This window comes from Pristis pectinata, chromosome 7 (assembly GCF_009764475.1).
Source record: "Pristis pectinata isolate sPriPec2 chromosome 7, sPriPec2.1.pri, whole genome shotgun sequence".
NCBI classification, from domain to species: Eukaryota; Metazoa; Chordata; class Chondrichthyes; order Rhinopristiformes; family Pristidae; genus Pristis; species Pristis pectinata.
This window is the reverse complement of record NC_067411.1, coordinates 74,846,582-74,865,269: the sequence shown is the minus strand read 5'-3', so window position 1 is coordinate 74,865,269 and position 18,688 is coordinate 74,846,582. Positions and strand designations below refer to the sequence as shown.

General features: G+C 39.3%; 1 protein-coding gene across 1 annotated transcript in view; it reads right to left on the bottom strand.

The window, feature by feature from the left end:
* The window catches only part of rasef (RAS and EF-hand domain containing), a 49,223-nt gene that overhangs the window by 10,617 nt on the left and 19,918 nt on the right, over positions 1–18,688 (bottom strand). Inside the window, exons 4-13 of the mRNA XM_052019685.1 lie at positions 16,758–16,853; positions 15,213–15,290; positions 13,654–13,769; positions 13,492–13,560; positions 11,827–11,911; positions 9,287–9,372; positions 6,115–6,349; positions 5,536–5,673; positions 2,492–2,629; positions 1,453–1,600 (exon numbers count right to left, since the gene is read on the bottom strand). Coding sequence (XP_051875645.1) covers positions 1,453–1,600; positions 2,492–2,629; positions 5,536–5,673; positions 6,115–6,349; positions 9,287–9,372; positions 11,827–11,911; positions 13,492–13,560; positions 13,654–13,769; positions 15,213–15,290; positions 16,758–16,853 — 1,189 coding nt within the window. The remainder of the gene's footprint in view (positions 1–1,452; positions 1,601–2,491; positions 2,630–5,535; positions 5,674–6,114; positions 6,350–9,286; positions 9,373–11,826; positions 11,912–13,491; positions 13,561–13,653; positions 13,770–15,212; positions 15,291–16,757; positions 16,854–18,688) is intronic.

Genomic DNA, 18,688 nt, shown 5'->3' with positions numbered 1-18,688 from the left:
TTTCTAATGAACACCAACACAACTATCGAGCGACTGTCTCAGCACCAGCGACCTCTGCTCCATCCTGACCTCTATTGCCATCTATGGAGTTTGCATATTTGCGACCTCCTGTCTTGCATCTCCTCCTGTGCCTTCAATGCTCAAACTTTTACATCCCTCTTTTTTATGTCAGAAAATCAATTATCTCTGTACTACATTTTACAACTGACTATGAGATCTACAATTATATTGATGAAGGTTTCATTGTCCAATGTCCAAGGACATTAAGGAGAATTCAACATTCAGATGAGCAATTTGTATTCCTAAACATATTATATTCAGCTGTTAACATAATACAGCTGCAGGTTATCAGCCTTAATTCGGTAATCAGTGTTGCTTTTTCACCATTCCAAGATTGAGCACATAAGGTCAACACATTTTTTTTTATTGCCAGCTGGCAGCTTTTGGAAACATCTTTCAGATGTAAAATACTAATACCTGCTTTCTCACAGAAGTAAAAAAAAAATCAAATCTCTTTATTTGAAGAACAGAAAAATCTTCTTTTCAACATGTATACCTCAACCAACATCTCCTGAACATTTGGCCATCCAGCTCAGTCCTGTTTGTGGGATCCCACCAAGAACTAACTCACTCCTTTATTTCTTCACTGTGACTACACTTTATCATTGGATGCAGTATTTAAAACTCCACAAGATTAACTCCTACATAAATGTATTGTTCTTAAAGAAAAACGTTACATTAACATATTGAAATGTAACCAAGTAAATACAAGAGCACCCAGAAAATGCTTAGACCTCAGAACATAATGTTGTGCCGACATAGCTAATCCCTCCTGCCTACAGAATGCCTATATCCCTCCATTTTCCTCTCATTCACGTGCCCACCCAAGCCCCTCTCAAAGGCCCCCAATGAATTTGCCTCCACCACCCATCAGGCAAATTCTTACCACCTCATGTCCAATCAGCTTAGGAATGGGTTTGATTTTCTCAGGGCCTTATTGAAAGCTAATAAAAAAACTGCATCATAGAGTCATGCAGCAGAAATGGGCCCTTTGGCCCAACTGGTCCATGCCAACTAAGATTCCCATCTAGTCCCATTTGGCCATGTTTGGCCCATATCCCTCTAAACCTTTGTCCATGTACATGTCCAAGTACCTTTTAAATGTTGTTAATGCACTTGCCTCAACCACTTCCTTTGGTAGCTCATTCTATATACTGACAACCCTCTGGGTGGATATAGTTGTCCCTCAGGTTCCCATTAAATCTCTCCGCTCTCACCACTTGCAGTCTAGATGACAACTCCTATGCAGTATGCAAAGACAGTGGTGCTGCTCAAAACTCTGCAATTTTAACAAGTGGACCCAACCAATGTTCAAGTGTGTGCATGTTGAGGTGGGTATAAAGGTGGGGGGGAGGGGAAGTAGTCTGCTGAAGATTGGTTGGAAAAACATACCCAAGGTGGCACTGGTGTTCCCACGGAACTCATTTTTGCAGAGTCGTAGAAGGAAGCTCGATTTGCCTACAGCTGTATCCCCAGCCAGCACTATCTTGAAGGCTTTGCCAGATGGGGGAACTTTGAAATTCCCAGCTGTGATATTAGGCTGAAGAACGAACAAGTTTTAGCTAGATTAATATTCTGGTTATTGCAAAAGGCAATTAGTTCTGAGTAAAGCAAAAATAATCTGTAGAAAAACAAAACCAAACTACTGCTGATTTATTTATTGCCACATCCATGGAAACACAGCTGAGTATCAGACTAGTACTTATGACATTTGTTTACACCCTAAGAATTTCCCACCCCCCTCCAAGTTTGAATGTAACGTGAGAGTCAAGAATATACATCCATTTAGAGGACACTCAAATGTAAAAGAATGGACAATAAATTCAATGCCTTTTCAAATGCTTTCCCCCCCCCCCATTCTGAAGCCAATAATTCATATTGATGCCCAGTTCATCTCTGCCACCCTCATCCTCCCTGTAAACTCACTGCATTTATGAAAAGCAGACCTTTTGCATTTGAGCTTGGCCCGAAAAGCTCAGAACACTTCAAGTTTTTCCCCATCTCTTCCCTTAAATTGAGAGCTTTCCTTATATCTAACACCGAGGGGGCTCCCATAAAAGTTGTTATCCAAAGTCTCAGGCTATTTTGCAAAGATATGGAGAAAGGAGGAAGGGGGGGAAAGAATTTATTATTATATTAAGTCCTATTCTGGCCTCACCCTTTGATTACTTGCAGTCACTGAACATGGCTGACATTTCTCTGCCCAACCCAGGAGAATCCTAGTACCTCACTACAGATATCAACTCAGTCAACACTAGCCCAATTGCGAATAGAGTTCTTCCTCAGGACATAAGTGAGTTTGTTTCATTTGTTCCGCATTAATGGACACCAAATAAATACTTGTAACACAACTATTATATGTGCCTATACAGTTAAACAAAAATACAAGTCAGACATGGAGTATCATTTAAGAATGTGCAACAGGCCTTACTTGCGATGAAAAGGCAGAGATACAGCGCCGTGCAGAAGAGGCTCCAGAATTGCTCCGGCTCACTGTGTGGCAGGAGTCCCACTCCAAGTCCATGTTTGCATCTTCCTGGCTATAAGCTTCATTATGAATTTCAGGGACCTACAAAACAAGTCAATTCTACTGTGACCTACAGAGGCATCACATCAACTCTGTGCCTAATTCAGCACTTTGCACTTTCATGTTTTGGATATTAATAGTTGAATCAGGAAGATTTTTGCACCTAGTTATTAATTACCCAATTAAGGATACAAAGCTTGATTTTATATAGAACGTATGGAATTGATGGTAATGTACTGAAATGGTCGAGCATGCAACACTTGGAATAATATACCGAAATGGATTGAGAATTAGTTATTGGATAGGAAGCAAGGAGTGGGATTAAACATCCTTCTCAGATCAGCAGGCTATGACTAGTAGGGTACCACAGGGATCAGTGCCTGGACCTCAACTATTCACATTTATAATAACAACAACAACTAGGTGGGATTGAGCATATCAAGGAAGACTTAGACTTCAAGGAGATATGGACAACCCAAGTGGGTGAGCAAGAACATGGCAGATGGAATACAATGTCAAAAAATGGGTGGTCATCAACTTTGGGTGCACAAAACAGAAACCAGAGATACTGAGTCATGTTGACATTCAAAAGGGACTAGGGTGTTCTTGTATACACATCATTGAAGGCCAACATGTGGATGCAACAAGCAATTAGAACAGAATGCTATTTTAGCCTTTATTATGATTAGGTGTTGATTGTAGGAGTGAGAAGATCTTATTGCAAATCACAAGGTTGTACTTGGAACAATGTGTACAGTTTGGATCTCCTTACCTAAAGGATAACTTGCCATGAAGGGAGTACAGCACAGATTTACTAGATCAATTCCAGAGATAAGTTTTCCATATGAAAAGTGATTGAATAGACTGGAATTACATTCTCTAGAGTTTAGAAGAGTAAGATATCTCATTTAAACTTGTAATATTTTCCCAAGGGGTTTGACAGACAAGTTGCAAGGAGAAATTTTCTCCTGACTGAACCATCTCAGACTAGGGGACATAGTCTGAGAACAAAGGATAGGCCATTTAAGATGAAGAAATCTTTCATCATTTCACTCAGGGTGGTGAACTTTTGGAATTCTGTACCCCAGATGGCAATGGAAGATCAGTAATTGTATTCATTCAAAATAGATGGATTGATTGCTATTATGCCCAGAAATCTAAGGACATGGGATACTGCTGGAAATGGGACTGAAATAGAAGATCAGCCACAATTGTGATGAACGGCAGAGTGGGTTCAAAAGTGCTAGATGACCTACTCCAGCTCCAATTTCTTTTTAATAACACCCATCCTAACCAAAAAAAAGTGTCAAAGAGCTTCACAACAAAGTTTTAAGTATAGCCATATGGTGGTGTAGAAAATCCAGCAGCCAGTAGACATATACAAACATCACTGAGATGGAGACTAAATAATTTGTTCTAGTGAAATTGGTTAAGGAACCAATATGGCCCGGACCATAGGAAATCTTCAAATTCTCTTCAACTTGTTCCATGGATTCTTCTGCAACCACCAAGTGGGCAGATAGATCCTCCAATTACTACCACTTCTGACAGGGTGACACTAACATTTCAGCATTTATAAATGTTCCCAAGTCTTGAAACCACAATTTTCAGAGAGAATACTACCGGAAACTAGGACTGACACCCAGCTTTTACACTTGATATCATTCTAGTATTTTTTTTTAAAAAGTTAGTAACAATTTTTTTTAAAAAATGAATCACATTGTCAGGTACAAACTGAATGTAGTAGTGAGGAATTATTGTATTCTTACAGGAGCACTTTTCTCCCCCTAGATGAAATAGCCAAACACAGCACAGAGTTTAATATTAGCAGTAGATACAAAAACAGTCCCATTACACCATTTAAAGACTAAGAGTTCTTCTCTTAACTGAAAATCCATTCCACTACACATGCCTAATGTGTACTGTCATCCATGGAGTAACAAAAGTTTACAAGATTTGATTCTTCTTAGAGTTCGATCCCCATATTGCCATGGAATGATACCCTGTGTAGTAACAAAAACGAAAAGGAACGGAGGGAAAAGTGCTCCAATCATTGCCCTGAAGCAATCTACCAGTCAACTGTACTCCAATATTGTGAACAGATCTGCTTATTCTCTAGAGTTCAAAAGGTTCTGTCACTGAGGCACAATGGGGAAAAACAGACAGAAAACTACATTAGAATTAAGCAACATTTGAAGCATGAGATATCTTAATGTTTTGAAATGACACCAAAGGGTTAGTTAATGCTGTCTACAGCCAGCTTCCATTCTTAAAGGAAAAGGTACCCAGGAACCTGGCATACCTAGGGTGCACATTGCCAAATTCCATAATATTTTATTACTGTGTCTGCACACTTCAGTACCAGAAGGGAAGGAAGCACAGAATAGGTCTAGGAGACCAACTCAAGCCTTCAAAACTGTCCCATCATTAAAGCAGATCATGTATTTCTGATCTCTCTCTCTCTAATGCCTTGATATTGATATTTTTGTTTAGGTAAGATTTGAAGATTTCAATTAAACCAGTATTCACATACTTTTGGAAGAGAGTTTTCCTGATTTCTACCATCTTAGCACTTATTTTAAGTGTCTCCTCCTTGATATTCTCCTTAAGGAGCAGATTTTTCTTGCCTGCCCTATCAAGTTATTTTAGCATTATAAAATTTGATCAAATAATTCCTCCAATTACTAACTTAAAAGAATACAAACATTTTAATGGAACCCATGATTTCTTTTTATCAAATCCAAAGCAGATGTGTGCATATCAATAAACATCTTGGTCTTACTAATGTGCAATGCAATTACCATCATGCAAGGGTTCAGGAGCATTCGTTAAATCACCACCAGAAAGTGACTTTCATCAATTACTTACAATGTGACCAAACCATTTCATAAACAAATCTGAACTCAAAATTGGAGTATTATTGAAAAAGTTGCAACCTGTGGTGCTACCTGTAGAGAAGAGGCAGAACAGTGCTGTGATGAATCAGCTCCAGATTTGTTCCAGTTCGCTGCTTGAGATGATTGCCACTCCAAAACAGTATTCAGACTGTCTTGGCTGAAAGCTTCTTCATCATGGATTTCAGGAACCTACAAAAAAGTTCCAAGTATACAATAAGTGTCCAGCATCAATCTCTAATATCAGTTGCTGATTTAGGCTTTGCAATTCTGCATCTTCTAATGAATAGACATCTCTTCAATTTACAGTTTTGCAGGCAAGTTCATTCAAGATTTCTGTCTAGTGACAACAAATTATCAGTGGTCTTTTACAAATCACTGATCTTTTATTCCTTTTGATGAACTACATGGAAAACCTCATGCTCAAAATAAAAACAAGTATACCAGATGAAGTTCATAACATACTGTGCCCTTTAATAGCAGGAAAGACCCTTAAAATGGTTCAACGTTTGTACTAATCAAAAACACAAGTGTTCATTGGTAACCCATGTCTCTGTAAAGTTGTTCATCCTCTATAGATCTCTATAGTATATAACATACTTAAAAAAAAAAATCATTTATTTGGGTACTTACATCTGTGTCAGAGGCATCACATCCAAAAGCTTCTTGTGTATACTGTGACCTTTCAAAACTTCTTTGATGCTTATATTCAGCCTCTGAATCATACTCATTTGAATCCCTCATGGTGGACATGCCACTATCGAAGCAGCTTTCAGTTAGGCTTTCAACTTCATAGCTGGCTCTGCGCATGGGATCACACACAGCCAGTGACTCGTAGTCTTCACCTTGGTAAGAGGATCTGGACGATCTATCAAAAACAAATACATTTGGTTGTTTGTCGTTGAAGTTTAGAGTTGATAGATTTAGACCTTCAAAAGCAACCCAAGCATCTTCCAGAAGGAATCATTGGGATGTTCTGTGCCCACCTGCTTCATTGTTTTAATAACTCACAAAAGGATAAGCCATTTCTGAGTTCAGCTAAATACTTGATGGCTTAGCCTTCAGGAGTTTTAATCCCAAAGCGTTTGAATCACAGATGCAGTCAGATAAATATCTACTTGAAATGAAGACATTTAATGTATTTTAATATCCAACTATTGTATGATCATTGAAATAATGACTTGCCAGTAAAAGAAACTGGCATTCAAAATAATGTTATACAATGTTAGAGGTTACTGGGCCCTCAACATTAAAGGAATTCCCTTCACTAAATGCCATTACTGCAACTCATTCAAGTCTCCCACATGCTACCCATGTTATGATTCACAAGTTAGTGTGTCATATACTAGTCATAAAACATCTACCAAGATAGATATCAATGCCACTTGTTAAGCAAGTAGATTTTGGTCTGCTCCAAATTAGTTTATTTGAATTCATCCACTTTCTGAAGGATGCTCCACTTCTCATTTTTGTGTACAACATTATGTACACAAAGTAAGTAGAGGAAGATGCCAATCCATTTACAACAGAACAAAGGGGGAGCAGGGTTAGTGCAATTCATTGCTGAAAAGTTTACCTTCTTTTGACCTACTAAATATTTATTTAGGATTCCCACTCTTGGATCTCCAGAAAAAAAGTTTATGAAACTGGGCAAAGTATCATTATACTGTTTAGCTGCCAAGTCACTGAAACAGAACCCATGCAGTTCTTGTTAAGAGCTGCAGCATCATTGCATTGCAGCACACTAGGAAAGACATCTGACCACCTCTACTCCAAGGTAGGCACAGACCATTAGCAAAACAGGCATGTGTGCATGCTTGGAAAAAAGTATGCAAGCCCACCCCCCAATGTGATCAAATGGATGATCAAGTCCTCTTGGACTATGCTGCAAGTGGCCCCATGCCACCAAAGTAAATGTTGATCAATATGGCAGACATCATGGAATCATGTGCAGAGGTGCAAGATTGGGAAGTGCATAGGCAACATACAAATGATGCTTCTGCATGCATACCAAGTATTTAAGCAAAGACTAAGGTGTTTAATAGCAGCATCACAGACCTTTTAATTCATAGATCTTTGCCAATCTGCTACAGGGTTAGCAATTCATTTTTTTTTTGTGTGCATCTAATAAACCAAGGTTGAAGATTGCACTTATGCACCAATTTAATTTGCTAAATTACAGAAATGGCCACTCTGCACGTGGCATTATTAACTGCATAACCAAAATCAGACAAGAAAGACAGGCTCTAACTGACCTGAAACTGATCCCCACTGCTATCCAATCTGCAGAAAAATACCATTAAGCTGTGTATAGAAACTTGTGTCCAAATTCTAGGTAATTTTGCTTGCAATAGATGAGTGGGGTTGGGTTTTGGAGGGGCCAGAGAAAAAGGGGAACATTTTGCAGGTTTATAGGGAAAGATTAGGGAAAACAAGTACTTTCACAGTTGATGGTTCAGGGTTGTACAAGTTAAAATAAAATTTGTTTAAGGAAACACTGTATTGCAGAGGCTAAAAGCATGGCATAACAACAATTATGATAAAGATATTTAGCACAGGAGGCTACTTTGTTATGTCTGTGCTGGCTCTTGCAAAGATTTATCTACAGTACAACTATTAATCTGGTTCTCCTGGGACTTTCTTGGTGCTGGACTAGTATAATTAATTTTCTAGTGGCCCCATTGAGTTTAAAGGGAATGCAAGAAACAGAACCCAGCGAGCTAAGTGTCAAATGATAAGAATTTCAAACAATGAGACGGTGTATTAGAGTTTTACTCCAGTTGCACTTCCTTAATCTTTCCCTATAAACCTGCACTTTTTCTCCTTTCAATAAATAAATAAATAAATATATATATATGTCTTATACATGCATTGTAGTAAATATTCCAAGTTACTTCCAACACTTTTTTTAAAAAATAATACTGTGCACAGTACAACAGATGCAGTCTTGTTAAATGCCTTTTATCACTGAAACACAAACTCCTTACTTTTGCATTCAATTTCCAGGGCAATTACCTGCTGTGCCCACATTCTAGACTTCCCTGAATCATACACCAGGACAAATCCCTGCAATCCCTCATTATTTATGTAATTGTAGCAGTTGCTACCACGGAATAAAACAAGACTCTACTCAGAGGATTGCCAAACAGAACTGGTTTATTTTCCCGCCTTGCGCGGGCCCTTTAAGGGAGAATGTTCCCGCCCAAAACAACCGGCAATGACGTAAGTCCTACGTCATCAGGATTTTCCCGCGCGCGGGTTCTCCCCGCTCAGAAAGACGAGGCCCGCCGCCATCTTGGGCCTCATCGCTCCGACGCCGCGTGACCCGACTGCCGAGCCGGTTCGCCCGACTGGACGGTGAGTCGCCACATAATACATTTTTCTTGTCAAAATTTACATTTTCCCACATTATACTTCATTTGCCAGATGCTTGCCTTCCCACCCATCTATATCCCTTTTTTTCTCCCCTTTACAACTTAATTTCTTGCCCATCTGTGTGTCATAAACAAATTCAGCAATCACAGCTGTAGTCCTTTCCTCCAAGTCATTTAAATAAAGTGTAAAAAATTTGACATCCTAGTACTAATCCCTGTGGCACTCATTACATCGTGCCAACTAGAAAAACATTTATGCCTAACACTATTTCCTGTTAGCTATCCAATCTTCCATCCATGCCAATATATTTCTTTATGCTGTGATTTTTATTTTCCATAATAACCTTGACATGGCACCTTTCATTCAGAGCATCCATCTTTTGAAAGACCACTGGGCCATAGAGAAAATTGTGATGTGTGAACATGCTCACCTATCATATAACTGAGGAGAGCAGCACTCATTGTGTTTTGGGCTACTTCTTAATACAGCAGATCCTGGTGAGGAACTTGCAGCACGCTGTAACACAAAATTAATTTGTACATAAGTGTTTGCATGGGAAACTACTGGGTTTACCTCTGAAAGTTTCCATCTCTTAGAAAGCAGTTACATGGAGGATTGGGTTAGCGTTGCCTTGTTACAGCATTCCTGCACTACAGTCTTTAGTTCAACTATTTCCTCTGACAGGTAAAATAGCCCCAAATGTGTCTTTGCTATTTCAAGTACATTTAAGAACAAAGGCAATCCAAGTTCACAGCACATTGAGATCCAATCTGATGGTTTAATCAAAAACTGCAAGAGAGTTGGCTCAAGTACAAAGCAGAAAATTACATGCAATGGGCTAGATGCATCTCAAGCTGAAGTTAGAGCTAAAAGGGAGACCTATAGCATAATTCATGTTCTCAGGACACCCCAAAGTGCCTCTCAGTCAATTGAGCAAACCAACAGTTAACCAGGTTTTGATACTCTTGATCAAGAGAAATATTAGGTAGGATGACAAGAGACCTCCATTAGTGTGCAAGGATCTTACCTCTACTCGAGCAGTCAGATAGAACCTGAAAGTCAGAGATAAAGCAGAGAAACAGGCCCTTTGGCCCACTGAGTCTGTCAACGATCAAGCATTTACACTAATCCCCCCCTGACCCATTTTATTCTCCCCAGATTCTCCTACTCACTTAACACTGGGGGCAATTTACATAAATTCTTGGAATGTGGGAGGAAACCAGTGCCACCAGGGAAACCCTGGCAGGAGAACATGAAAGCTCCACGTAGACGCCACTGGGAGATCAGGAATGAACCCAGGTCACTGAAGCTGCGAGGCAGCAGCTCTGTTTCCTGTACTGCTCTTCAATGTAAATGTTTCATCTGAAAATCCACAATGTACATTGTTGGATTGCTACAAATGAGGAACTGATTCTAATGACAACTAAGGAGACATTTCTGATTTGGGTTGAGCCATCCACCATGTTTGCATGTGATGCTAATATCTGCCAGAAGAATGCAGAGTGGGCAGATCAAACTCAGCATGCAATGTTGATTTTATTGCAAATACTGCTATATTGGAGCTCAACAATGAAGTTACCAGCATGTGCTCAACACTATCAGAGGAACAAGTACTTACTAGGAGGAAAGAACCCTCTCAAGTGCTATTTAAAAAAAAAGAATTGATCACTACCAGGTGTCTCCAGTTAATTTTTTTTTAATTGACTCTTGCTTCAAATCACTGGTGTTTAGTGCTTCTACACTAAAAGTTTCCAAAGTTTGCTGGAAGTTGTACAAGGAGTTGGAGTTTACTTCAGTGTTTTCACAATAACAAGATGATCCTAAATCTGGGTGCATCAATAACCACATAATGCGGAGCATAGCATGATTGGGAAAATGAGAAAGTTGATGGAAGAGAGAGAACAAGGGTGGGTGAACAGCTCTCAGCAGGAAACCATTCATTCAGTACCTTCAAGGATTAATTCTGAATATCAGTAAGCAACAATGCTTAAAGCATCTATACCAGTAACATTGCCCTTGCCAAAGTGTTACTGTCCTGACTACAACTTGGCAGGGTGGCAAGAATCACATTGAAAAGGTCACCACAGACATCAACTTCAATGAGGCAGATTTCTTCCAGGCTGGCGCTGGAAATATTTGGAACATAATCAGACTGGCATCCACTGCTACAAAAATGGAGCTTACATGCACTTAGGGGTATCAAGAGAAGGGAATCCATAACTTTCTAAATTACTAGAAAGTCATCTTTACAAGGATTTTAGGCTTTGCTAGTGCCTTGGGTGTGGAATAGCAATTGTGTAATTATTGACCTTGACCACAAAAGGCCATTGAACTTGTGGTACTGCAAAAGATCCTTTTGAGCCTCCAGCAGATGGAGGACCTCATCCACCAAGGTCCCCAATGTTACATTTGAAAATAGGAAGCTCACTTTCCCCATGACGTGCCATGGATTGTCTGGTTCATTACAATTACCAGAGTGCCACAATACAACACACTTTTAAGAAGGCAGGTTGGATTCAGTAGCCCAAGCTAGCATAACATTTGCCACTTGTTGATATGAGGCCACCAGTGTGACTAGTGCTATCTGGAGGTGGATATCATCATAGTAGCATTGCAACGTGAATTGCTATCAGCCTGCAATGGACTAAACAGGCACAGGGTAATCATGCACAATGATACCTGCATCCATTTCTTGGCATTATGCAATTTGGTCCCAACAGCTCCAAAATCTGCAGAAACTCAATCCTTCACCTGTCATGACTACATCAAAGTCCTGGAGTAGGGCAGGCAGATGAACTTCCAAGCAAGCTGCTTGGCCATCTGAGACACATGTTGACACTCAAAGAAGAAAAAGCATATAAAGCAATGGCTACAAGTCTTGGAAGTAAATAAAGGCAGCCTGTTCAGATAACAAGAGTGTGCTTCATATCCAGATAACAATCCATTCACACACTTTAGTTGGACACTCACCAAAGATCTATTATACTTGCTTAAACTGCTTTCAAGAGCAGATCGTAGGCCATCATTACTATCATGTAGTTTTCGATTAGCCGATCTGTTTTTTTTAAGAAAAGAAAACTGAGGACCAAACATCGCAAACAAATATAATATTGATACCTTAAGATTAAAATATATCACATTATGTACCAAGGCAGATTGAGAAAAAAAAACTCTACCAAAATACTCAGGAGAATAGAATGTGATTTCAAATCAAGTTCTTGCATTTTGCAATTACTAATACAAACAAAATTGCATTTTAATAGATATGTCTGGGAGAAAACCTTCAACTCAGCAAAAAAAAAGTTAAAATGGTAGCTTGCCCTAGCCTGGTTACAACAGAGTCTAGATGAACTGGGGAAGTGGGAAAGGAATGGCAGACAAACAATTGGTGTTGCCTTTTGCCAAGTTAACCAGGGCAGAACTTGCACAGCAAATAGTAATGCACTGAGGGTGCTGTAGAACAGGGGAGACCTAGGGGTACACATACATAGTTCCCTGAAAATGGTGACATAGGTAGACAGGGTGGTGAAGACAATGTTTGGCACACTGGCCTTCTTCAGTCAGGGCATTTAGGAGTTGAAACTGTACAAGACTTTGGTGAGACTGCACTTATATTGTGATTAGTTCTGGTCACCAAGCTATAGGAACAATGTCATTGAGCTGGAAAGGACGCAGAAAAGATTCACAAGGATGTTACCAGGATCAGAGGGCTTGAGTTATAGGGAGCAGCAGGATAGGCTGGGAATTTACTTAAAATATAGGAGGTTGAGGGGAGACCTTATGAAGGTATACAAAATCATGAGGGGTGTAGGTAAGGCAGATGGACACAGTCTTTCCCCCCACCCCCCAGGGATAGGACAGTCTAAAACTAGACGACAAGGGTTTAAAAGTGAGAGGGGAAAGATTTAGAGACCTGAGGGGCAGGTCCCCCCCCCCCCCCACAGAGGGTGGTGGGTAAATAAAACAAGTTGCAAGAAGAATCTGTAGAGGCAGATACAATTATGAATGTTTAAAAGGACATTTAGACAGGGATATGGATAGAAAGTGTTTGGGGGAATATGGGCCAAATGCAGGCAAATGGGACTAGCTCAGATAGACATCTTAGTCAGCATGGGCAAGTTGGGCCAAAGTACCCATTCCTTACTCTATCACTCTGTATGATTCCACAAATGGCTTACTTGAATTACTGTATATTATTTTCTAGATTTTTACTTATACAACACTTCTCTTGGAGGGGAGATGGCAAAGTTCAGGAACAATTAAAGGACTACAGCTTTCGATACAAATAGTAGCAGAGAAACTGAAGGAGCTCCAAGGATTGGAGTAATAAATTCAGCCATCCTTGGCACAGCCAAAGCATTAGTGACAAATCCTAAAAACAAAAGTGGACTCATTGGTGTGGAGGACAATTTATCATTGAGTTAATGAACTTTATATATGCAAGACTGTTCACATCTTCCTTAGACGTTTGCAAGATGAAGATAAACATTGGTCCAGAATGAGGAAGAGTTTCTAGATGAACAGTTTGATAAAGGTAATCTCAGACACAGTGGTAAAATAAGCTTAGTGAATTTTGAGGTACAAAATATTCAATCATGCCAGTAAATATGCATTATTAATTAAAAATGTAATTACTGAAGCATTTCAATTTGTCGTGTTAGGCTGTCTCTATCCTCTGTATACTCTCTGACCACATCATGATCCCTGCAGTAAAAGTAAACAGAGTTAGATGGGAGTTAAAACATTTTATACAAAGTTGCACAGCACCTGTAAAGCAGATATTTCTAATCTTTTTACCTTTCTAAATTCAAACTCTGATTCATATAATCACTTTTCAGAGTATCCACTTCACTCTGTAACAACATTATTTCTGTTTGTGCTTCAAGTAGGTCTTTCCTCAATTTATCATTTTCCTAAAGAAAAAAAACAAGCATTAATATCCTACACTACATTACAGCTGTAACATCTGAGGAAACTACCACTTACAAGTCAGGTATTTTCCCCAAATGAAGTTAGGAAGTGTTGAATAGGTCACACACTAAAGGGACAATTTCAAAACTATTGAAGACAGATGGATTAGAGACCTAGGACTCAGCTACATCATCAGTTCATTCACTTACATGCACAGTAGGAGAAATGGGTAGATTAAACATATTAAAAAAGGTACAAGCCACAAAATTCTGCCTCACAACACCCCTTGCTTGGGCACCATGGGAAACAACTAGTTTCCAATACTGCAACCAATGCTTCCACATACATTTGCAGCACAAGTCAAACTATCCCTGACTTTGGGAATGATATTGTGCACATAACTAACTTCTGATGGGAAGTTTGCACAATGGGCAGATCACAATGCTAAATTATTTGATACTAGCACTGCCAAATTGAAACTTGATGTGGATAAATGCCATGTACTCTAGACAAATGTAAAATCAAGTCTTCAGCACCAGAAACAACCTCCCACCAGTTACTCCAACAAGCTCACTTTATTATCCATTCCCCCAGGAATACAACACAATGGGGAGAACACAACAAGAGTGCAGTGACAAGGGCTGTGCAACAGAACATTCCCATGCTTGGTTTTTCACCAGGACAAGAGCAAATTATTGGAGTGATAAATCAGGATTGACAGGAGTCTTCATTCACTTGCACAACCAGAGGGTGGCTAACTTTAAGTTGAAGATTTTGAAAAAGAAGAAACATTGACACTGCAATGTACATCCAGGGTTCACTATGATGTGGCACTGTTCATGGGAACTGCATACAAATTCAAATAAATGAGTGGAGAATCTCATGAATTCTGAATTTCCACATTTGAATAATGACTGTACCACTTGGGCAAGAGATTTTGTGTGATGTGGCATTTGATGACCCCTTTGGAGCATTACTGGGAAAATTGGCCCACAGTATCAGAGGAGCAGTTATTGAGAGGTCTCAAAACAACCAACTTTCATCTTACTGCATCCATATGATTTAAAGGTAACCTCCCTGAGCAGATCCCAACCAATCCTTGGGAACCTGAATCCAACTTAGTGTGGAGCTTCAAACTCCATTACTACACACTTCCAGGCCTGTCAGCTCCTGGCTCTTGGCCAAACCTCTTTACAATCACCTGTCCCTCAGGCATGAATCCACAACCCAACTTGTGATTGCAAGGCCTCGCCATCCTGCAACCACATTTCTCAAATTATTTGTTATTTTCCCTTAAAGACTCAGGAAAAATACATGGAGGTGTGCACTCAGCTCTTAATTTAAAATGCCACAGTATACAAATGCCAAATAGAAAAATTTTATTTCCTTTCGGTTGAACACTGCTAGCAGTCTTAGGACAAATCCATAGAAATAGTTTTACTTACTAGGGTGAAATCATTTATTTTTCTTTTTAATGCAATGCTTTCATCTTTTGGACTAACAGATCTGTATTGTTCTTCTAACTGTAAGAAAAGAAGATTTCAGGTTCTCTCATGCATAAAGAAAGCAAAACAGCAAGGTGATTTTCTTACAAAGGTTCATAAATGGGGCAGACTTAACGTGTCCATCAAGGACAAATGAAAATGCTTAAAGAGAGTCTAGGTGCACTATCAACAGGGCCAGGAATTTAGTCAGGTGCGGGGTATTTAGTGTGAAACATCCAAGCCAAACCTGCCTGGATTTAGGGATTGTGTCATCAGCATGGCTCCATCATATTTCACCTCCAATCCTGCTCTCTAACAGCTGCCTGTACCAAGAGACAGGGAGACAGAGGAAGGAAAGTTGTGACCTCCAGGTACAGAGTCTTTGCTTACAAGTTGTCATCAGGAGGTACAATTATGCTGTGGATGGTTGTCCATTATTTACATCATCAGCTTCCATCTTCATTAAAATCAAACGCCCCAGGACAACAACGGCAACAGGTCTGCATCCTTCAGCATCTGAGAACTATGCAGAAGGGCAAATATACACCTTAAAAAAAAAACACTAATGACTAAAAAATTTTGTAGTTTGTATATTGTGACCAGGTCAATAAAGAGCTTAGATGCCAATTTCCCCAATGGAGTAAGATTCACTATAGCAAATATTGGCTGAGGTCAAAGTTAATGAAGAGCATAAAACAGACATGGGCATACACATTGTACAGCTCCACAATATGACCGATGAGAGCTTTACATCACCACCCAGATGAGGATTCCCACCCAGGGAATTACCCAGCACTAGACACCCTCTGCCTCCTAACCCCTTGGGTCAGGATTTGGAACCCAAAAGTTCCCCTCATAGGGTTAGGGGATTAGACAAATCCTTCAAGGTCAGGTATTAGGTCCCACTACCCCACCACTACTGCATCACCATCCCCACCATCATCCATTTCTGGGTCAGGATCAGATTATCCTGTGTGTGGCCTTCAGCAAATGATCCTGCCTAAATAACATTTAGTCAGGGATGACAGAACTAAAAAGCCTACCCAGGAGAATTAAACTGCAAAATATAGGAGTAACACAACCTTCCAGGATATCTGTACAAAATTCCACAACCTCTCCCCATCTGTACATACCCAGACTATTGCTTACATACAAAACAACTTCCACACAAGAAACAGGGCAAATCACTTTGCAAGTCACTTGCCATAGTGTCAATCGAATTTGTCCAATTCTTCTCCAGTTCCTTATCCCAGAATATCATGCTTATTGGCTCACAACTTCAATTAGGAAAACTAAAGGGAGTAAACATTTCTGGAGTAATTTCTGGTATCTTAAGCCATAAATAACAGGATGAATTCAAACTCCATTTCTTGTACCAAGAAATACTCCCAAATTCTCTACCATACCTTTTACAAAAATGTTTCTTAAATTGTCGCCAACTTAAAGCAAAAACAACTTTAGACTTGGTGTAGATATTATTTCAATATCAGCTTTAGAGATGCTTACCTTTTTCAGTTTTGTAATTGTTAGCTGAAGTTCATTTATATTAGCATCATATTGTTGCTGTAGCCTAATGAGAGCCAATTCTGCTTTTCTTTGTTCCTGCAAAGTCAAATGGCTCAATCTTTATCAAAATATATATAACACTGTTCCTTTCAAACTATGAAGCTCATCTATAAACTTCTGATAGAAAGTTTACTGATATGCCCTTCCAATTCAACTAAATTAGAGAAGCAAATCACACCTTTAGTTCTATGAAGAATGTGCTTTTCACAAGAGTGGAGCAAATTATTAGATGTGTGACATGGCAAAATGACCAGACAAAGAGCAACAACAAATCACACCACCCCCTCCCACCTAAACTTTCAACAAATACAAGTTGAGTGATTGTGTCCCATTATCCTTTAACCTTAAATTTGTGTAAATTTCTTTGTGTAAATACATTTGAACAAAAAGATCTGCATTGGACATCCAGCTCTTCAGTGAAAGCAAAGCAAACAGTTACTCATGTTCTTAACTCCTCACTACAAGCATGCTGAGCTTGCACCACATCTTTTTGGTGGTGGAGGGGCAGGGAGGGGTGTGGGAAAGAAAGAGGTTTACACTTCAAGTCCTTCCACAATGCTAACAGAAGTGAGGCAGCCCAAACTCAATTACATCTTGAGAAAAGATCATTTCATCAGTCTGGAGATAATTTAAACTGAAGAAACAAGTGAAAAGGTCACATGCTAACACACAGTACCACCCAATTCTAAGATTTGGGTGCTATGGACGGATGGGTTCCATGAAATAATTCCCACAGAAAGACGATGAAGCTGCTACAACTGGGAAGTGATTCGTACCTTCATACCTCAATAAATGCTATATTTGTACAAGATTTTCTGTTTAAAATAGAGCAACTCTAAAAGGGATTTAGTAGTGGTCAGCTTACTGGACTCACAACCAGAGATCTGACCTTTGACAAAGACACACAAGCTTGATTCCCACCATGGGAGATGAGAAATTTAAACTCATGTAATTAAATTAGTAAATCTTGAATTAAGGAAAAACAAGCCAATTTCAATAACAGTAACCATAAAACTGTCAGATCATTGTAAAAACCCATCTGGCTCACTAATGGTTTCAGGGAAGGAAATCTGACATCTTAACCTGTCTAGCCTACCTGTGACCTCCAAGTAGTCAACTCTTAACTGCTTGCTTCAGGGCAATTAATTTTAGCTTTACTGATGTCCACATCCCATGAACAAATTTAAAAACAAAATCCAAGATTGAGCATAAATGCACCTTTAAATATACAAGTCTTGTTGGCAAGGCCAGCATTTATTGCACATCCCCAACTGATAATCAGTGGTTTGCTAGACCATTTCAGAGGGTTGCTAAGAATCAGTAATGTTGCTGTGGATCTCAAGTCACAAAAACAAATCACAATGACATCTTAAAAGGCATTAGTTAACCAGATGGAACTTTAAGAAACCTGTAGTTTCATAGTTACCACTAATGATATCTCCTTTTTATTTCAGATGGATTGTTTAGTTAATTGAGTTTAAAATTGCTCAACTGCCATGACAAAATTTAGACTCATCTCTGGATCACAAGTACTGACCACATTAGTTCAATAACAAAGGTCATTATGCTAGAGTGCCTTATTACTCTACAAAGATCCAGTAACATTTTTCCTGAAACCCAAAAGGGTGCAGGAATAAACCAATGAACTATAGGCTGGTCAGTTTAACCACAGTAGTGGGAAAGCTTGATAAGTTTTTATAAGGCACTTGTTCACAACTTAAGTATTGCCTCTAGTTCTGGTAGCCACATTTTAAGAAAGATATGAAGGCTTTGGAAAGTGACAAAAATGAGTCCAAGAATGTCACACTTCAGTTTGACTGAAGCAGCAGTGGTTCTCCTTGGGAAAGGAGGTTTTAAGGGAGTCTGATAGC